The following is a 21,949-nucleotide window of genomic DNA, read 5'->3' as shown; positions in this document are numbered from 1 at the left end:
ATCATATATAGCTTGCTTTTAATGCACTTGGTTAGGTAGAAAGATATATTATAGTAGCAACTATTCATACAAGAAAGTATAATTACAGTAATACTGATTTACTGAGAATAATGATTTTTGTAACTCATCAGTTCATCACCTGAAACAGTTATACCAATATAACTTTTAAAATACAGCCTATGTTTAAACAACAATTTTACAAGCTAGAAATAGTTCAAAATATGACTTAGTATAATTGGAACTATTTGACTATAACCGAACTATTTAACTAATTGAACTAGTTAATCATTAAGTATCTGCTATTGTCCACATGATGCAGACATTCAAAAATACCGTTTCCCAGTAGTGATAATGTAACATGGGAAATCTATGGACAAGATCAAGTGTTCTTTACATAAAGGGATTTCACCTTCTAACTACATGGATCACCCTTTTACCTTTACAATACCTTAGTAACTCTTCACACCTGAATTTCTACAACTTACTGACCTGTGTACGTCATTTTATAATTAATATACAGAAAAATGTGTCATACAGAACAGTAGTGTTCTGTAATTTTACCGTTATGGTTGGTTTCAATATTAAAGAATATATATTTTTTGAAAGTTCGTGCCTTCGATTAGCTCACTCCTAGTTTTTTGAAGCATTAATTTGCCCAAAACTTTAAACTGTGCTACCAGGCAAATCAGCTTTGCTCATACATAAAATCTTAAAGAAAAAAAAAGTAGCATGTGAAATGTTTCACAATCAAAACAAGCCACACCGTAACTGTAGCACATTCAGTGAAAACATCAATGAAAAGCAGAAAGAGCAACACAATGTTTGGACATCCTCTTCAGGGGGAAACTGTTTTCTTGGTGAGACTATGACATCTTCTAAGATATCACAAGAGATATCACTCACCAGGTTAAGGATTCAGAGATACAAAGACATGCTGGTAACTGTAATTATTTAATAAAAGCTTTTGACCACTGATCACATACGACATCATATACTTTAACCTGAAAATAGTAAAGGAATGTGAAGAATTGCCAAGATTTTAAAACTGAACACTGACCTACAGAATCTTTCAAGCCTCATTACTATTCAACTTTACCTCCTTTTCTCAATATGTTTTCACAGGTCTCTCTAAATGTCCACTAGTTAATACAATCACAAAAAAAAAACCAAAAACAAAACACAAACACCCCAAAAAACCCCAAACAGCTCTAAAAGCTATTTAGGAATTCTTCCCCTATTGGTTGGTAGCACTACTAATGTAACTTGTGTAAGCAAAAAGCAAAGGCTTTAGGGATAAGACTAAATCCACAAAAAAAACCCCAACCAACCGAAAAAAACCCAAACCCCATATATTTTTGGTTTTTTGCTTTCCCTCAAGGACCTCCAAGAAAAACTTCTCTCTTTTCTAAAGACATTATCACATTTAGGAAAGGTGAAGAGCAATCCTTCACAGAAGAAATCCTAGTTAACATCAAAACGCATGTGCATCCATCCAAACCAGAAAGCTAAACTTGAGCTCTCAAACTGCATGACTCACAGGTCCACCAGGCACAGCTTTTGTAGATGTGGAGAGTTTCCAAAAATGATAATCTGTCATGCTGGCACAGGTTGTGAAAATCCCCAAGTTGCCCCAGCAGCTTCACAGCCAGTCCCACGAAGGAGAGAAATGACCAGAAAGCCATTTGCGTCTTCTGCTCCCATCTGTAAAGTCTGCCCACAGCTCTCCCTGCACTCAGCTGTTCAGGTGGAAGGTGCTCTGAAGCAAAGTTCTGCAGGGTCAGAAATTGTGGCTGTCTTTATACAGCTGTCTTTTGTCCCTGCCCATGGCAGGGGGGTTGGAACTAGATGATCTTAAGGTCCTTTCCAACCCTAACTACTCTATGCTTCTATTCTATGATTCTGTAACAGTTCTGGTTTATAAATTCCAGGACACGAATAGTAAACACAACTAAAAGCTTATAATTTTAAAATACAGCTGTGGAAGCAGCTCCAGATGCTTATAGCTTTGCTATTTTTCTGGTTCCAAGATTAAATATGGACATGCTCCCCAAACTGGCAACATCAAACCCTAAAAAAAGCAAAAAAGGGTTAATGAGATTAAGACATCTGGAAAACTGAAGTCCAGTTCTTTCAGTCTCCCAGGAATTTCTTTTTATTTTTTTTTTTCTCCCGAAACCTGAATACCTCATTTTTATGATGAGCCCTTGCAACATGAACTTCAATCCTAACATAACCCAAAGAGATGTACAATGTAACTGGGATGGCAAAAGAAAAAAAATCCTGGTTCTTCATTTGTCAGCATGCACTTGACCAAATACGCCAGGCAACCCACTGACATGTTGGCTCATGGCCTTCCCAAATTTTGGTGACACCGCATCACAGAGACTGAAAAATATTCTCATCCTAAGAAGATTAGTGGAACAGATCTGCTATAAAGGTGGTTTCTGTATGTTTTTAGTCAAACACCCCTTACTATTGCTCAAGAAATGGTGTATCTTCATCTAAAGAACTGCAACTGGCTGCTGCTTTGGACCTTTTTTTGTCAAATACTTTGCAGCCCCAGCCTTCCTATCCAACAGTAAAAGCACTGTAATGATCAGGCAGCTGGCATCACCACAGAAGCATCCGTACTAAAGAATCAGTTACAGTACTAAAAATAAACCCAAATTCCTTAATATTATCTAAAGCTTGAAAACTAAATGCAGCCCAGTGTATCACGTCCAAGGATCACAAGTCATACAGTGATGTCCTCCTAATGACAACAGCCTTTACCTACCAAACCACAATGGATATTTTCCACTTTAAAGAAAATGTTAGCTCATAATCAGAGCAATTCTAAGGTTTATTCAGAACATTACTGGATAGAGCTCAGGTAATGAAAACCATAGGATGCAAAAATAATTTTCAGCGCTTCTGCAAAAACCTTACATAATCCAGTATTTCCTCTACTTCATATTTAACATCATATAAAGAACATTATACTACCAAAAATTGTGCTTGCTTGTGCAAGACAAGCACGTGCCAGTTTAGTATACCTAAAAATTCACAATGAGTTGTGTTAAGGTACTCAAGTATGTGTCTAACATGCTACGTAAATGAGCAACGGCCTTCAGATGAAACCTCTGAAAGACATAATTTGCAGAGGAAGAGCTGACAGAAAGCCAAATTAATACTCTGTGAAGCATCAACACTGGTCACCCAACAAATTCAAGCCGTTAAGATGGAATCAAAGCCTGTAAGTTATGTTCAAACATCATGAGGTAAACAGCAATTTTTAACCCAACTAGTTACTGACTCTTCCATCCACAAAACTACTGATCACATTATGTTTACTTGATGGGAAAGTTTACTTTAATGGTAGCTTCTTATCTTCAGATTAGTTATCAAAATGAATACTATACATATTCCCACGATAGAAACAACCCAGCACATGAATCATAAAATATTCTGGATTGGAAGTGACCTTGAAAGGTCATCTAATCCAACAATATTTTCCATGATTCATTCAAGTACCTTAGATGAATTAGAGTACCTTGAGTACTCAGGCTTACACTTGCACTTAATACCTTCACTAATTATTAAAAGAGCTAGATAAATGTTGAAGATGTGAAATAATGAAGAGCCACGGGAGAAGTGCTCTGCATTTTGGATTAATCAACAATTTTCTCTGGCATTCATTCTTACCCTGGAAGCTAATAACAGAGCTGCCAGGAGGGTTAAGAATGCAACAGATAAAATACCTGCGGGCTGCTCCTGGCTCTTAACTTCCCACAGCACAACTCCACTGTAAGAGATCACATTCTTTCATAAACGTCACCATATAAATGCAGTGGCCATAATGGTATGGCTGAGAGTGTGGGATGGCAATAATGAAAAAGAAAATAAGGGGGATATGAACTACTTCCAAGCCAAGGTTGTGATGCAGAAACCCCGAGTTACCCAATAACTACACAAAGTGCAATAAAAACCGCACCAGCAAGGAGGCCCCGTCCTTTGGCTCAGTCAAAGGGATGCCGAGGCACCAGTTCAGCCCCGCCGGGGCTCGGGGCCTACCCGGGCGCAGGCCGTCCGCCAGCCCCCCGCCCGCGGCCGGCCCTGCCGCTGCCTCCCGGCCAGCTCCGGCGGTGGGAGCTGAAGGGCCGCTCCTCCGCATGGGGGGGCCGGGCCGCGACGGGTCCCGGGAGCCGGGGGGGCGCTACCGAGGAGTCACGTGCTGCACGCCTGTGCCCCGCGCGCGGACCAGAGGTGGCGGCTGGTGAAGGCAGGGCGCGCGCGGGAAGTCGCCGCAGACCGCCATGAGGCGCGGGGAGGGGAGGGGGAGGCCCGGACACTCACGCTCCCGCAGCCGGTTCTTGAAATTCGGGTCGCTACGTCTCTTGCGGTCGAAGTAGATGCAGTAGCCGATGAAAAGGGCCCCGCAAAGACCCGCCGCGATGGCGCTGGTCCTGCCCACCATCATGGTGCCCGGCGCCGAGGGGAAGGTCCCTCCGCACCGCCCCCTCCCTCCCAACCCTCCCGCCGCGCGGCCGGCCCCGAGCTCCGCAGGCACCTTGGGGAGAACTGGCAGCCAGAAAGGACCCTGCCACGCTTCCGCTGACGTCATCAACCAGCGGCGCAGAGGGCGCCTGTTCCAGTGCCTGCGGCGAAGCGGCAAGTCGCCACGGAGCGCATGCGCTGGAGGCCCGGCGCGGCCCCTCCCTCAACGCTGCCGGGAGAACCCGAGAACCACTCCACCCGAATTCACAAACGGCGTTTATGGCAACTCGCGCATACATCACTCTTTGTAACAGTGCCGCACGTTAGTATACGTCTGAGTTTTATCAAAAGCGCGTTTGTTCTTCTTCCCCATTTTACTTCCCGGGGCAGTCCTCAGTCTCTTTGGCTTGCCGCTCTTCCTGAGCGGTGTGGCCGTCTCCCCGACGAACGAATCGTCAGGGCGCTGCTTGGTGCCTGCGGCGGTGCCCTTCGGAGCACGAGGCTGGCCGGGAGTTTTCCGTGGCACTTTCCCCTTGTCTCCACAGCGCTGCACCCGGACCTTTCTTCCCATCAGATCCGTGCCGTTGAGCCTCAGAGCCAGATGCACAGCATCTGTATCCTACAAGGACAGACGTTCGGTTTGAAAGCTCCTTCCACATAAACGGTTGCCTCCCTCTAATTTTCGGAAGCAGGTTTTCTACAATAAGGAGCGCCCAAGCTGCTCTGTTTACTGAATGACACAGCAGCTCTGCTCAGAAACACCAGCTTGCCCAGGCAGCCCACACACTGAGGCATAGATACTTGAAAGTGGGCTGTGGAGTAGCATATGTGAGGTGGTAAAGGCAGAGAGATGAAGAAGAAACTGCAGAGAAAATGTATCAAGCTGAAGGTCAAGAATGGGGTTGATTGAAGAATGGGGTTGTAAGTAAGTAACTTCAAGGACATTAGGCTTTGTTGGCAACTACAGAGATAGGCAAATGGCTAAGATAAGCACTGCCCAAGAACTGGCCAGAACCGGCCTGGCGGTTACTGACATGACAACGACCCTAAAATGAAGTGATGAAGAGGAAGATGATGAAGAAATAACCACCAGGGGTCCCAAAGCCCACTACCACATTTTAGTGCACATGCGGGAGGAATTCTAGAAGTATGATGTAATATATAAGTAACTCAATGAATATGTATATGATCTAATGAATATGTATGTTTAAGGAAACATAACCATAGCCTGGCTGATGCTCGGAAGAGACACGCTAGGAGGCGCTATCCCCTGTGTCTCCAGGCACTGCAATAAAGAATACCTGCTTGTCAACTTAAACTTTGTTGGCAAGGTCCTGGAGATTTCTCCAAATCAAAGGAAATAAACCAAGGAAGGTGAGGCTGGGAGACTGCCATGAGGAAGAAAGCTGTACTGGACAGCTTTCTGTAGAAAGCCGTAGAGAAAACTGTAGAGTTTTCTGTAGAAAACTGTAGAGAGCCAGGGAGCAAAAAGGCTTCAGGAAAGAATTCCACTCATACTCGGACATGTAAGAAATGGCAGAACACTGCGGTTATAACAGGAGAACTCATTTGTCCCTCCTTTAAGTCCTTCCCTTAAAGTTCATTTCCTTCACCCCAAAGTTTTACAACTTTTCTTTGTACACAACCTAAACCAGTTTGTTTTGTCTCTGCTTCCACAGAACCGGTCTTCCAAGCTGCTTTTAACAACCGCATTACCACCACCACCATTTAATGAAACATACAAATAAAAAGTAAACGCCATAAAGGCAACCCTTGAATTCGAATGGTGAAGAACATCCAGTTCACACATACCTCGAAGAGGACGTAGCCAAAGCCCTTCCCCAGGCCGGTGTTTCTGTCCCTCACGATGCGCACAGCCACGACACCTCCGCACACAGAGAAGTGCTCTCGCACAGCATTGTCGCTGATGTCTGCAGGCAAGCACAATGAAACAGATGCCTCTTCCATCAGGCACGCAGCCTTAGGAGCCTGGGCCAAACCCAAGTGTTTCGTGTTTACCAGTTCAGGTACACAAACATTACATATTTATATGTATAGGTACACAAATATCAGTGGCTCAGAAACATTCCAGCAAGTTAAGAAGGCAGACTTTACAAAGTGCTATTTACTTTGAAAGTTACAGATTCTCTAGCTTTGAAGAGTAGAACATAAATCACAAAGAAGAACAAAGGCAAAGACCAACATAGTATTTTCAAATAACTTCATTTATGGTTTGACTCCACTGGAAATTTAGATTGGTGCAGCTCTTTCTGATGCCAGAAATCTCTTTCTAACAGATAATGAGCTCGAGCTAGCAGTTCCTGAAGTCTAATGCTCATTGACAGAGCTGTGAATTTTAGCTGAATGAGAGAGAAGGAAGAAGATCTACAGTTTCCAACCACAGTTGCTATATGATTATTCTGATAAGGGCCAGATGCATGAGGCTTTCTCAGTCTTGTGCCTATGTGAACAGAAAAGCATGACATACCAAAACAAAACCACAGGTTGTTCTCTTTTCTGTGTAGGTATGCTTCATACTGTGGTAGATCCCTTTACACAGATGTAATCTTGCCTCTGCTACAGGGAAGGGCTGAATTTAGGAGTACAGGTTTAATCACAGCAATGGAAGTGCTGAGAAAAGTTCAAGCTGCTGATTTCCCTACCACTGCAAATGTCCCAACTGTTTCGCAGGCAGGATGTCCAGAGGAATATGCAGACCTAACACAAACTCTACACATCAGGCATTAGTAACATCACCGCAGTCAGATTTTTTACCTATATCATTTTTCAGACAGGTCCAGTTTAAGGCTGAACAATAAAGCCTATTTGTTTCAGCATTACTGTCAGCAATACATGACACTGGCTCTGAATCAGGCCATGGGCCCGGGGCATGCCTTCACCCTGTATATTTACACATCCACACCACCCCCAAGTAAGATGCTCATTCCAAGCACCCCGACTCCATGAATAAACTCCTGTGGATCACACCTGATGGCAATACCATATACTCTCCAGTCTGCTCAGCAGCAGCTGAACATTGGTCAAGCACTGATCTCAGCTATACAGTACACCCCTCCACACAGCTAACAACCGATTGCCTATAGCTGCCTGGACAGAGTCATTCACCCTGTGGCTTACAGACAGCATCAGAACGAGAAGCCACCTCTGTGTATCACTTGGAAGTAGTCCACAAACAGGTTCCAGTACACATTTAACAGTTAGGAAGCTATGGTCTATGCAGTTTAGTCATACTTATCTTAAAAACATCAAGCACCAACAAGAACTAAAGGTGCCTGCAGTTCTAGCTACAATCAAGAAAAAAATTAACGTGCAGAATTTGCCAGTAACTTACAGACCCTTTAGGTGTTTCAGTTAAAAAATAAAACCGCTATTTAAAAAATTAATTCCAGCAAAAAGTATTTAGCTACCTAAACATGCTACCTGAAATATCAACAAATAACCCCCGCAATGTCAACATATTCTATGCATGTTAAGTAACGATACACAACAATCCGTTTCAGACTTACCATATGAGAGATTTCCCACAAATACAGATCGCTTATTGTCATGCTAAAAAAAAAAAAACAAGATACAAGACAGTGAGCTATTTGTTACAGCAACAAAAAACAACCAGAAAAGGGGTTTCTAGTCACACATCTTCCTTACCGAACTGCTTTTTGATGCAATGTCAACTCTGATGTGAAATCCACTAGCAATTTCTGTTCCATTTCTGTTGCAGCCAAAAGCAAAAGGTTTTTAAAATTAATTGTCACTTCATTTGCAGTATCACTGCACAGCATTATTCTAAAAGCAAATTTACATTTAAGTTTGAAAAAACACGTTATTCTGGTTCAAGCAGAACCTCTTCAACAGGGAATGAGGAACAAAACTTAGACTTACTCCTTCAGAGCCTTAATGGCATCGCATTCTTCTTTAAATACAATGTAAGCATTAACAAACTTCGCATTAGGGTGCACCTTACGCCTGGAACATGAAAAAGACACATATTGTTTAAATAATTCTGATGGTGTGCAGTGCATAAGCACTTCTTGTTAAACATATTTATGCCCCCTCTTGTTCTGTGCACAGAAACAACTCTCTTTCTCTTAAATGTGAGGGAGTCTCACTGTGCACGACGTACAGCCTGTACAAGCAGCCTGTTCAAGCTTCCTCAGTTCATAACTATATCCAAAGGAATTAAAGACTTAGCATCTTCCTCCTTCCTAAAATATAAGGAATGCATCCTAAGATAATTAATTACTGGTGTACCAGGCACATAATTCTTTTTCACTTGTGAAGAAAACTTATGTACACATAATTACAAAAGTCAAAGAAACACAAAATGAAAAAGTAAGCATAGCCAAACATGCAACAACCAAAACTTAAAAATTATTTTTGCCTTGAAAAATAAAGCAGGAAATTCACAAGAAGAACTTACTTTATTGCTGCTAACTTTTTGGATAAAGTATCTTCTGCTGGAACCTTTAAGACAAAAAGAGCTTCAGTTAAGCGGGCCTAGTGTAAATTTATCTCAAGTAAGACAACAAGGAATTCAAACAGGTACCATTTCCCCCCAAAGCAATGCAGCCAGTACTGTGAGCAGATGATGGAAGTGGCTCATCCTAGAGATGATCTAGACAGAGCTCAGAATTAAGACAGGTTGCTCTGCCTTCATCAGAGTTCCAAGACTGTTATCTTCAACTGTGTTACAGAGTACACTGATTTGCAATCACTGTCTCTCTTTTACTATGGTTTAAAAACAGGTAAGTAATACTTTTGCTAAACAAGCAGTAATAAAGACATTCTTCCTCCAGACAGAATACCACTCTGACGCATTTTACTATCAACTGTAAAATGTGAGGAAAGCAAAGATGCATCTGTGGTGCTTTTGTGGTATAATCTCCAAGGATTCTTCTAATGGCAAAAAATACACCCCCAAACCCACTTCTGAACTACTGAAGACACAGCCTTAGGAATATGACCCTTTAACATAAAAAAATAATTATTATACAATATTCTTATGTTATACAACATGAGAGAGTACAACGTACCAAAGAGCGGAATCGGATGGATTTTATTTGTCCATACTCTTTAAAACGAGATTTCAGGACCTAAACAGAAAATATTACAAATACTCAATACATTTTTGCATCCTAGTCATAAGAATTATTGTTGAATATTTACTAGCAAGATTGGTTTTAACATGATATTAATTTTACTTATACAAAGTCCATTAAAGGGCTACTAAAAATAGGCAAGTAATTTCAAACTTTTTCTTTTGGCAGCTTCTTATTTTACAGATTGCCAAAACTGAATTCGTACCCAAGCATAAAGGTAAACATACTTTACGCAACAATCTGAAGTATTAGTTGCAACCAAAACTAGAATCACACTTTGTAATTATAGTTCTCATTTATTAAGTAATTTTTTACTGAAAAAAAAACTAAACAATTCTACTAAAGAGCAACTGCTCTTTCTGCCACTGCAAAAAGCCTAACTGCACTAAACAAAAGGGATCACCTCTAATGGTTTTAGATAACGAGCATTATTTCCTGCTTTCCCAAAAAGCAATTTTAGACACAAATATATGTGACCTCTCAGCTGGAAGCCTCCCCTCTAACCAAGGGATGGGGTAATTCTTTTCATCCCTTTAGTCACCAGAACACACTCATGTACCTGAGCAGTACAGTTGACAGGCAAGTTTCCAACAAACACGGTTCTTCTGTTTACCAATTCGTCAACCACCTTTTTTTCCCTTTGTTGTTTTACAGTAGTGCCTGTATCTGATTTAACTCCACTTTTGGTGATGGCAGGAGAAGACTTTTTTTTTTGCTTGGTTTTATTTTGTAAGAGTTTTTCCTCCTCCTCTTCATCTGCCTGCTCCAAAGCGCTCTCCCTTATCAAAAAAAGACAAGCTAAATGGTAAGTGATGGGAAAAAAACATAGTTTTTGAGGTCAAAGAATTGAAGCCTCCAACATAAATATTTTAACTTACATTTTAAATTATTATGTTCAACATAAAATATCAACTATTGTTTTTCTCATTATGTATTAAATAAACATATCTGACCATCCTATAACATGGAAAACTATTTGCTGTCTCCAGGACATTGTATCTGATATTTAATAGAATAACAAAAAAAATTTGTTACTTCATAATTATTTGATAATCTCTAAAACTGAAGGGAAAAAATCTCCAACATCTTTGCACATCAGAACTTGAGAGAGAGATTTAATTTCCTGGCATCCAGGACACTCGGAGCAATCCATCCTTTGAAATCCATCCATGCACTAACACATCTCTGCCTATCCAAACTTACTGTAACAGCAAGAACAAGCAGATCTGAAGAATCCTCTGGAAAGCTACTGACACCAAAACAGTGAACAAGTTTCACAGGCATAGAAGATGCAATAGCACACAGCACCAGGGAGAAGACAAGGCGTTAGTCTCCAGCTACAATCACACAAACTGCATTGTCCAGAGACCAGTTTCCTGCCTGCACCAACAGTGTCTTGGTTGAACTCCAGGTATTTAAGAGAACAGATGGTGTTAACACAGTTATTCAGCATCACGGTAGTGGGCAAGGACGATAGGAACAACTAACTGTCTGGTGCTGTGTGTTCTTGTCTGGTACCTTGCTCCTGCTGAAACTGCCTCTCCTTTGGCAGCTGGATAAAGTCAGCTACAATTACAAAGCATCACCCTGTGCCAGAGAGACTTTCTGGTCCAAATCTACAACCTCAAGGCCTGTTATCTCTCTAACCGGGGACCTGCATTTCATGGACCTAGAACTTCAAGAAGTTGTATTTGCTGCCTCCTGGGGCAAACTGCAGAAAATTTTCACCATCTTCTTAAACACAAGGTTCAAGATAAATAGTAAAATAGAGCTTTACTGCTTCACTGAATTCATAACCTTATGAATAATCCAGATGCTGCAGTTTTTTAAATCTTACTATGGAGATATCATCTACTCACCGGTTTGCCAATTTTTTCTCTGCTTTTGAAAGTTCCTTCTTTTTGGCTTTCTTCGCTTTTACAGGAGGTTCTTCTATGACAGGCAAGCTTTGGTCTTCTGATGCTTTCTCCACTTCCTCTGCATGCTTTCTTTTCTTCTCTTTCTTTAAAAAAAACCCCACAAACCAACTTGAAAAAAACAATCCCAGAAACACCTACAATTGGTTTATATATTGTAGTTTACTTAGAGCACCACTACCCGAAGCCAACAACTGCAAGAAGCAGTGCACCCAACTCCCAGATCTGCCTGCTCACTGGGGCGCCCGCCCCACGGCACTTCCAGACTGGGAGCGGGTACAGCACATCACAGAAAGCAATCACCAACAGTTCCAAAGAGGAAGCGCCCTTGGCTGTTCATGCCCTCCCACCACCATTATTCAACCCCTCTGGGCACAAGCTACAAGAGGGCCATTGAGGTGCTGGAGTGGGTCCAGAGAACGGCAACTGAGCTGGTGAAGGCTCCGGAGCACAAGTCTGATAAGGAACGGCTGAAAGAACCAGAGGTGTTTAGTCTGAAGAAGACTCATGGGGGACCTTACCGCTCTCTACAACTATCTGAAAGGAGGTTGTAGTGAAGCGTTACTTCTACGAAGTAACAAGTGACTGGACAAGAGGTAACGGCCTCAAGCTGCACCAGCGGAGGTTTGGCTTATATATGAGGAAAAATTTCTTCACCGACAAGGGTGTCAGGCATTGGAACAGGCTGCCCAGGGCAGCGGTGCAATCACCGGCCCCGAAAATGTTCAGAAACCATGTAGATGAGGCCCTCAGTGACACGGTTTAGTGGTGGCCTTGACAGTGCTGGCTAAACGGCTGGGCTTAGTGATTTTAAAAGTCTTTTCCAACCTAGTTGATTCTGCGATTCTACGAAAGCGCAGGCAGGAGGGAACCGCGGGGCAGCGCGGCACTCACCACAGACACCAGCACCGGCGGGGCGGCGGCGGCACTGAAGAGCCCCGAGAGCGGCGCGGCGGGGGCCGCCGCCGACCAGAGGCTGTCGGCCACCTGCCCCACCACATACTGCTGCTGCTGCTGCTGCTGCTCCGGCCCGGCCCGCACAGCCGGCGCCACGGCCCTCCGCCGGCCCTTCATGGCTGCCTGCGAAGTGCGGAGAAACACGCTAGGGTTGCGTCACTTCCGGCGCGCGCGGGAGGCCCTACTGAGGGGCCGTCGCCCCGTAACGCTGCCTGAGGGGCCGGCTTCGTGCCGTTGCCCGTCAGGGGAGCGGAGTGCCGCTTGCACGAGATAACCGTGCTGCGGGCGTGCCTCGTGCAGCGCCTTTTGTGTCCGAATATACCTCAGTGGTTGCCATCCGGCCCGCATCCAGGGTAGCGTTTAAAAAACCAAACCAAAATCCAACAGTAAATCCCCTGCAACACAACTAACCACGATCACCGAACCACCCCTTACAGCCTGTGCAAAATGGTCTTGTCCCCGAGAGCAGGTTAAATGGAAAGCAGTGAGAAGTTGCTTTAGCAGCGTGGCTCTGCCGAATGCCAGCTGCTGGGTACCTTGCAGCAGGTTGGTAAAGCATGTAAAGATCAGTCCTTGTGAGGATTTTCCTCAAAACCCAGCACTTCTTGGGGCCTTCGAGGCATGCAGCCTGGGGGACAGCATTACGAGGAACAATTCGTACCTCTTCCCCCCAGCTTTGCTTTGTAGGCATAATCTTGCTGCTGCAGCTACATGGATAGGACTGGATCGCTGATCCAACAGGAAAAGACCCACGTGTAATTTTCCAACTCGGGACATGGCGCAACTGATGCATAAGGAAGTTTTGATCTGTTACTAAATCCCTGAAATTAGGCACCTAATTGGGGTCTCTTTTTAGACTTGCCTGTCCAGAATGTGATTTTAAATGCTAGACAATGTGATAACTGGAAAGGACCAGAAAGTTACAAGGCACTTGCAAGCTGAAGCAAATACTTACAGCTCTTCTGGTATAACATTTTACACACTTTTTGAACTGTCAGCATTAACAGTTTTGTAGGCACCAACACCCAACTGAATGCAGAACAAGCAGTCCAGCTCTGGAACACAAGTAAAGCACTAGTCTTGACACACACACCACGTGTGCTGTGTCTGGCTGCCTGGATGTCAGGGACGCCGAGGACCCTCACTGATGGAGTCAGCCTAGGAGAATACACAATACACAGTCCCTGCCGACAGGCAGGTGGCTGCTGCACCACTGGTATTGTCTTTTCCCACTTACCTTCACACGACACAGCAGTTCTGCAGGTGACACAGGTGGGACAGAACAGGTTGAACAATCAAAATACAGCAAAATTGCAAGTGTTCAGCTTGCTGATTTCAGAGAGCTCCAGGTGCTGAAGCTCAACAAAAGGCACTACAGCCACCAGGAACTGCCAGAGTCCTGTAGCACAGGAAATTTCACAGCATCATGGAAGCCACACAGTAACAAGCACAAGACAGCCTTCAGGCAAGGTGTGCTTTCTTTCCGCAAATGCAGTTTACACTCAGCCATTCTCAACATAATCAAATATGAGACATGGAAAACTCATCCTGTTGCTCAGCCACGGTGTAAAGGATGAAGGAGGGGCAGTTTGTCTCACTTTGCCCTTCAGGTCATGGTCAGGCACATGAGAGCAGGGGTACAGGCCAGCAACCACTGCTAGTGGGGAAACTTTGTCTGCTGCAAGCACAGTGTGCATGCCCAGAAGGGAGCACACTCATGCTTAAAGCTGCGTTACAATATGTAACCTGAAAAGCAGCTCAGATTTACTTTCTGAAACATGGGCTAAAATGGCCAGGCTAACAGTTTGCCAGCAGCACCTTCCTTTGTAACCACTGGGACACAAGAAACATGAACCTGGGAGTACCATTTACAGACACCCTTCATAGAAGAGGGGGAATGTGAAACATCCAGAACAGATTTTCAACTAGTCATTAAACTGCAGTTTGTAATGATGAGCACTGCATCAGAAATCAACTCATCTGTTTTAAGAAAAAGAAAAATTCTGTTTATACAAAAAAACCTCATCTTGGGAGTAGGGAGGTGACTAATGATCCCTGTTTCAAACAGGTAAATGCATCCTCTCACAGAAATGAGTCAACAATTGTCACACCAAAGCGAAAGTGCTGTCACTAGAACTGAGAGCTGATCAAGAACTAGTAGCACGTGGAGAGCTGGATTTGCTCGTGCTTGCCCATACATAGTTCCCTGTTAAATCAATACCAGTTATGCCTACTGAGACTGAAAGGCAGAACTGAACTATACAACTCTGATTCTGCTAACTTTAAACATGTAAGTATCCTGAGAAGCCCCACTGAGATTATTAAAATTACTCCTGTCAGTTTCAGATCACTGGTAATTATTAACACAGTCAATGTTTCCAAAACTTATCATCATCTGTTATTTACCAGTCTCATCAGTAATCTATCTTTTTGCAGATGTAACAGCATTTTGGTCAACTGAACTACAATCAGACATGATATAAAATGTAAGTGAATAACACTACAGATTTTATTCCAGTTTTACTTCCACTGAATCTGAACTCGAGGCAGTCAGTATCAGAAGTTAGCAAATATCTTCAGGAGCTCGCTTTTACATTGTCAAACTGCCTGAATGAACATGAATCAAAACTCATCTTTGTTTTCAACCGGCGCTGCCTTAACGGTGTCAATGGGCCAGGCTGTCCCTTTCTGCTGGAAAAGATGAATTTGAATTAATTGCTAAGAGAAGAATGAGGCCAATGTACCTGCTCTAACTTATATTTATATGCCTATTACACCATACCAAAGATCATTTGCTAAACTGATCCTGCAGCTTGATGTCACTTCAATGAACACACTACAGTTGCTTAATTAAACTGTTAGAAACAAAATCAGGGATTCACAAACTATGGCATTTTATTTCAGAGGCCTTTGCTTACATTTGTACAATATATTACATAATTCTCCATTTTCTGCAGAACCTAATATATATTTTATAGCTTTTTTCTATAAGCTTTTCCTTCAATGTTTGTCAACAAATTTTTACAGTCCTGTACAATTCTGAATACTTTGAAACCATTTTCAATAAAATCAGTTAACCTTAAGCACACACTACGAAGACTGAAAATGCTTTTCTTAGAAAAGTCAAATGTAAAGGATTCTGACACTCTAGCATCTACAAACAAAATGCTTTGAATTATTATATGTTGTATTGCCAGAAAACAAAGAAAAACATGCCAGCCCCTATTTCCCCAGGCAAAAGAAGTACACAGAACTACAATTAAAACAGTAAAACAATCTGTACAATAAAGTACTGTGTATTAACAGTGCCAGGTATTAAATAGCTTGAATGAACACTTCCGCAATATACAAATGTCTTACAAAGGTATATAATTAACAGGAGAGAGCTTGGGATCCATACAACATAAAATCAATACAAGTGAAAACAGTTTGAAGTTGGTTTTGGAATTTGTACAAGGCATTTAGAAAATTAAATGTCTACCACTCAGCTAGCTATTTATTTAAAAAACAACTATCCCTTTGTGGCAGTGTTCATATCAGCAACCACAAATTATAACCTCACACCTTACTCTGTCTTGAGGTCCTCTCCTTGAAGCTCGTAATAAAATAAGCATTACAAATGAAATATCTGTTGCTTTAAGGGAAAAGAAACATTTACAAGAAAACACAAAAATATAACTGTTATAATCCATTATGAATAAATATACACTTTAAACTGGCTAAATACAATCTTTATACATTAAGATTTAATACAGTTTGTTAGCCATTTTCTTTCTTTTTCATAATGTATTTTATCAAAATTAAAAAAAAAAAAAATACTGTTTTATAGAAAAATGGCAAAGTACAGTAGTTTCATTCCAATTAGTGGGTTCTTAAAACCCAGAGTAACCTATTTAAGCCTAATTCAAACCTGTAAACATTAGGTTTTTTGTTTGTTTTTTTAAAGGAATCCTCATATTTGGTTATCAGGACTGATGTCAAACATCCTACTAACTGCAGGTTTTGAATTGAATACATGTGCTTGACGTATACAATTTAAGCCACTGTAAAGTGACTTAGCAGTTAAAAAACAATTAGCTTGTACAAATGAAAATAGGTTCAATATTTGTCATAAATAAATGGAAAAATATCAAATGTTCCAGCTTTAACAAAATACCAGGGAATACAGTAAGCCTACCACATTTATTTAGATCAACCCAACAACTATATGCTTATTGTCCTGTCTTTACAGGCAGTGAACAGCCTCCAATTGCCACAGTGGAAGGCCTTTGAGTCACTAGACTTACAATTCCCAGACAAGTTGGAAACAATTATTGCTTGAGGAAAAGCAGTTTGTTGTACTTTTTCTTCATAAAAGTGCACTTAAGTGCAAAGTTAGCTTGTCGAGAAACAACTTTAAATACAAAATAGTGCTTGTCTGAATTTTGTGCCATTGTGCAGTATAAAAAAAAAAGAAAAGAAAAAAAAAGAAAAAAGAAAATAAAGAAAAGAGTGGCCCTCAGCAGCCATTAAGTGCAAAGTGCTTTGGCAAGTCCTGCTGTCACCTGCACTCAACTGACATTCCATTCTGTGATGAACTTGACATAGACGGTTCTGCTAAAGTTAACATAACTGCAGCTGTAATGGAACTAGAGGAAGGTGATGAGGAGGAAGATGATGTAGTAGCAGCACCTGCACAGGAAGAGGAAAACACTGGTTACAAAAATTTACAAATTAAGCAATAGAGCTGTTTTCCCATTCAGCACCAAGCACTGGTATATACTGAGCTTCAGCAACTAAAGTCCAGTCATTAAACAGAAAAAAAGCCTCCATTCCCTCATTTCTGTGGCAAATACTCCAACACAGTTTCAGCTGCATGCAAAGCAGCATGTTATTGCCCCTTGCAGCCCTGTTCCCCAGCCACCCAGATCAAGGGCCCAGCCAGAGCACACCAGAGCTCACTCCTGACCCAGAAGCACAGTCAACTGTTCCCTTTCTTTCCTGTTGAAACCAGCACAGGTGAAGCCTTGTCCCAGCACTGAATCTGCACAAGCACCCTGCGCCAGCCACTGCAAAAAACGGTTGCAGCCATCAGAAAACATATCTTACTATATGCAGCATTTCAGTCTTTCTTCTGTACTCAGTGAACTCTTAATTGTGCACATAAATAAGACATGGAGAAAACGATCCTCTTAATGCTGCTTAAAGCAGGCATGCTAGAACACTCCCTACAACACCACGTGAAGCAGCTTCATGGAAATAAGATACTTAATTGATGGTCTTCCTTAAACTCATACTATAAATCACTTGTTGTAACGGGTGACACACCAGCAATACTGTAGGAAATTCTTGTGTAACTTGACGAAAAGTTGTACGTTATTAATAACGCTCGATCCTTCATTCCCTGCTTAGGGAAGCTTATTTTTCTGTATATTTTTTTCCCCCCTGTGTAAAGTAGTTCTGCCTAAACAAAGTTAAACAGATTGGATGCCTTTTTCATGTTTTCCCACTGCATTGTCATAGGATGTCTGAACCGTACCTTGTAAAGATTGTAAATGAACCATATGCAGCATTTTCAAACAAACAAACAAACAAAAACCCCCATACTCCTAATGGCACACATCTTCCTAAATGTTATCCAAGTCTCATTAACACCTAAATAACATGACATTCAAATTAGCCTGCTAAAGGTAGAATTTAGCTCCCTGCACTTACTTTCACGCTCTTTTTTCTTTAAGCGCTTTCTTCTTCGGTCAATGGAAGCCACCTCAGATTTCAAGGACAGGTAATGTTTCCTGATTTCCTGTAGTTTTTCTTGGAGAACTGTTATGCGCTCAGCGCTAGTCATATTTTCCAAGTCAGCTGCAAGTTAAACAATCTCTGTTAACTATCATATTGCAGCATTTCCAAAAGCTCACGAATTTCAGTACTCGAATCTTAGTGATGTGCCGTGTGCTTTGAGGTAGCAGACAGCAAAGCCAAAAAACCACTGCAACAGCAGCTGCTATTTATGATCATAAACTTGATCCATTTTTTATTATTTTTAAAATAAACCATCACAGGAACACTTCTTTTTTCTTTTAAGGGAGTGGAAAGTAAGAAAATGCATGCATTCCCCTCCCCATAGGAAGGGGAAAACAAGACAACTGGTGAAAACAGAGGGTCTAAAAATAGCTTTGAGCCTGTTGTTTCGAGTACTTGCTAGAGCTCAGTTTGGCCTAATGCACCAGGAAGGTCAGTCTTGCCCATCTTGCATTGGTTGTTACAAAACAAGCAGGTTACGGCAGGAATCTGAATAGCTGTGGCACGGTTCTAATTGAATCCATGCCAAAGAGGCCGCAAGATATAGAGGGCCTCCTCACTGGCATCCCACATGGCGATGTCAATGAACACAGCCAGTAGAGGAGCTGTTTCCAGCTGGGAGCAATCCACAGCATGGCACACAGCTTGGAGAGCACAGGCAGGAGTAACTATCTTGGTTCAGTTCCTTTCAGCCACAGGTAAGCCATACTGGACACTCCATTCAAAGACATTTGAGAATCATTTAAACTACCGTGAGGCACAGAAGGCAGAATGGAGAGGAAGAAGTTACAAACCAATTGTGTGTCTGAACAATAACTAGAAAATGAGGAGTAAACCAGCAACAAAATATCAATGCAAGAAAGGTGCATAGCTGAGAACATTCATGCCAGAGTGACAAGTCTGCACAGAATGACAAGAACAGCCAGTCTGCTGGAGCCGTATCTAAAATCAGTACTGAAGACTGCAATACAGGCAGTTTGCTGCACTGCAATGGCAAAAAAAAGAAAAATAAAAATTTTAAACCAGAATTTATCACAAAATTAAGCAAACTGAGATGGAATAATTTTATATAATTTTTCCCCTGTGTTAGGGGGAAAAAAAAACAGCCAAAATACACAGAATTCAGTAATTCTAAAAGCCGCCTTATACTGTACCACAAGACCATACTAGGAGGGTTTTGAAGAAAATACTTACACATTTGAAAGCTCCACTTGTAAACTTTGGGCAAACGATTATTCTGTTCTTTGAGATCAGACTCCTTCTCTCCATTTTTCCCGCATTTTCCTGGAGATTGTGTTCTTGTGAGTGATTTGGTTTGGTGAGATTTCATGCCAGTAGAAACCGATTTTGCTGACTGAGACTTGGACACACTTTCACCAGCAGACAGTTCTTCACTGTCGCTGCTGTTTGCTGTAGAAACAAGAAATATTGTTACAAACAAAGCACTCTTCCTCCCCAAACCAAAGTTGATCAGAAGCTACCCTTGTGTTGATTTTCACATAATGGGATTTTATTTGACCAAAATCCTTAACTCTAAAATATTATAATCCACCCTGATACAGAAGCTTGGCACACAGCTGTTTGTATCATTAGTGCCCAAACACAGGACCACAAAACAGGTATATGAGGCCCCTCTAATTCTGGCATGCTGTGAAAGGCAAACCTTGCACTGGAAACACTGTCCAGTTAGGTGTGTAGCTATTACGTGGATCTATGGGAACCAAAATCCTACAGTGCTAGAGGGCAGATAGAAGTACAAGACTTTGGCTCCACAATCCATCCTGGATACTGTTAAGTATATTGCTGAAATCATGTGTGCAAGAATGTAAAGGAGTGGGGCAGGGACACACTTCTTGTAAGGAGGCTCCTAAATAGAATCCAACTGCTCAAGGTCCATATAGGGAAGATGCACTCTACTCTGAAAGGTTCAAGACAGCATCCCACTTCTTGCTTCAGAACCATATCCGTAAATTAATTGCCTACATTAGAAAATAAGGCAAAGAGGCAGTCCAACGTGTCAATACAGCTGCAAAAGTTATCACCATATTTCTGCTTATGGGGCTATACATTTTCTAAAAGTTAGCAAGACTGGTTTTGTTCTATCTCCTGGGGTTAGTTGGGGTTTTTTTTAATATTAATTTCTAATACAGCATTTGATATATAAAAGCCTCTGGTTTAGCTTTGAAACGCTTGCATCCTGACAAAGACATAGGTTGAGAAAAAGGGATAAATTCACAAAATCAAAGGGAACAATAGCAAAGCTAAAAATGGCATATTTGTTCTGCAAATTCAGTTTGTTTTGTTACTTTAATTCCTGGGGTGAGGGAAGGAATAAGGATTATGGAAGGAAGAGATTAGTGAAATGGAATTAAAAAGGATGAGAGAATGTGAAGAAGAGATCAATGAACATGAGGACAGGTTGGGTGAAAGCAAATACCAGACAAGAAAGTACAGACTTTTAGTAAAAGCTGTTAAAAGATAGAAAAGGGGGGGGGCAGAGGGGAGGAAGAGAGAAGAAAAAAGATACAGCATATGCTTTTTATCCTTGCTTTCACTGCATGTTTTTTTTTTTACAGCTATCCTCCCAGCTTCACTGTCTAGCTGACTCTTTCCTGGTATTTTTTATTAGCAGTGAGATGAGGCAGTAATTGATCTTGCTGTCTCCTGGACATGTGTGCATATGTCTCTAATACACCTCTGCTTTTATTAAGATTCCCTTCCCCAGTACCGTGGTTTCTATTCCAATCAGCTTCTACAACTACAAAAAAGCTGCAAAAGCTGCATTATTTACTGAAGATGTTACAGTTGATACAGGAAGAAAACAGAGGCTGTATCTTCTGTAATTATTCTCATACTTCCTACTATAAGACATTAACCTCTAAAAAGTCATCTTGCAGAAAATACAAAGTATAATTTCATCCAGATCCCAGTCTCTCCTCTAAAACATGCAGCTATCATGCCACAGAGATCTTTGTCTCAGTTCTACAAAGTGTGAAATACTCGCTGTTCTTTGTCTTCCCAAATTACACAATACCAAGGACCTCTCAGAAGTAGACCCAGAAATAACACAAGACATTTAAAAATGCTTTGGCATTCAAGCAAGAGTAGTTTCTTCTTTTAAGCAGTATTCCCCAATGAGAACATTTTGTCCTAATGCATTTTTTATTTCCAGACTTCATCTCCTACAATCATTCAAACAAATGACACAGTACTTTGATACATTTCATTTCATGTTCAGCTGCTGTACTTACTAGTTTTACTCTTCTTTTTGTTGTTCACAGAAGTTTTGTGGCTTCTTTTCTGCTTTTTTGAGGAGCTGCCTCCCCCCTGAGCATCTTTAAGTCTTTTTTGGCCCGCACAGACTATAAAAAAAAAAATAAGAAGTTATTAGATAAATACTTGCACTTACATGGGGGTGTCCTGTCATCTCCCCCCCCCCCCCCAAGTCTCAAAAAAAAAAACCAAACCTACTTCAGAGCTTAAGTTTGTAGACAACAATGTGGCTGTTACTGCCTATTCTTAATACAGCTCAGCTTTCTACTTATACTGAAAAGAGGAAGTGAAGGAGGACAGAAGGCAGTCTAAGTTTGCTGGTTAGAGCGCACATGCAAGATGATGGCGAGTAACTTTTCTCTATGCACCACCAGAATTTGTCTTGAACTACACAGGTTACTTTTTTAACACTGCAAATTAAGTAAGAAT

General features: G+C 41.6%; 3 protein-coding genes across 12 annotated transcripts in view; all 3 read right to left on the bottom strand.

Moving 5' to 3' along the window:
* The window catches only part of TOMM20 (translocase of outer mitochondrial membrane 20), a 60,632-nt gene extending 55,906 nt beyond the window's left edge, over window positions 1-4,726 (bottom strand). The window contains exons 1-2 of one of the 6 annotated variants that reach the window (XR_013956743.1): window positions 4,550-4,726; window positions 1,538-1,769 (exon numbers count right to left, since the gene is read on the bottom strand). Coding sequence is in view for 2 of the 6 variants with exons in the window: in XM_080616979.1 (XP_080473105.1) it covers window positions 4,336-4,603 (268 nt within the window). In the remaining 4 variants the exon portion in view is untranslated. The other 5 variants (XR_013956744.1, XR_013956745.1, XR_013956746.1 and 2 more) reach the window with 5 other exon arrangements.
* Window positions 4,727-4,955: 229 nt separating this feature from the next.
* RBM34 (RNA binding motif protein 34) lies at window positions 4,956-12,669 on the bottom strand. Of its 2 annotated transcripts, XR_013956742.1 has the most exons (10): window positions 12,404-12,669; window positions 11,453-11,595; window positions 10,153-10,372; window positions 9,528-9,587; window positions 8,915-8,958; window positions 8,377-8,460; window positions 8,143-8,280; window positions 8,004-8,046; window positions 6,289-6,407; window positions 4,956-5,095 (listed from the first exon to the last, which is right to left on the bottom strand). XR_013956742.1 is itself a non-coding variant. In XM_080616978.1 (9 exons), exons 1-9 carry the CDS (start codon window positions 12,581-12,583, stop codon window positions 6,458-6,460), a joined length of 846 nt encoding a protein of 281 aa, XP_080473104.1. In that variant the 5' UTR covers window positions 12,584-12,660; the 3' UTR covers window positions 6,389-6,457. The 2 variants fall into 2 exon arrangements, 1 of the variants encoding a protein (XP_080473104.1); XM_080616978.1 differs by lacking the exon at window positions 4,956-5,095 and having other exon boundaries at window positions 6,389-6,465; window positions 8,143-8,206; window positions 12,404-12,660.
* Window positions 12,670-15,345: 2,676 nt separating this feature from the next.
* Window positions 15,346-21,949, bottom strand: part of ARID4B (AT-rich interaction domain 4B) — an 88,564-nt gene continuing 81,960 nt past the window's right edge. For all 4 annotated transcript variants that reach the window (XM_080615736.1, XM_080615735.1, XM_080615734.1 and 1 more), the window contains 4 exons: window positions 21,499-21,609; window positions 19,442-19,657; window positions 18,161-18,307; window positions 15,346-17,137 (listed from right to left, as the gene is read on the bottom strand). In XM_080615736.1, coding sequence (XP_080471862.1) covers window positions 17,007-17,137; window positions 18,161-18,307; window positions 19,442-19,657; window positions 21,499-21,609 — 605 coding nt within the window. In that variant the 3' untranslated portion in view covers window positions 15,346-17,006. The remainder of the gene's footprint in view (window positions 17,138-18,160; window positions 18,308-19,441; window positions 19,658-21,498; window positions 21,610-21,949) is intronic.

This window comes from Psittacula echo (genome assembly GCF_963264785.1).
Source record: "Psittacula echo genome assembly, chromosome: 4".
In the NCBI taxonomy this organism is placed as follows: Eukaryota; Metazoa; Chordata; class Aves; order Psittaciformes; family Psittacidae; genus Psittacula; species Psittacula echo.
The sequence above is the reverse complement of the archived record's forward strand: the minus strand, read 5'-3'. Positions and strand labels throughout refer to the sequence as shown.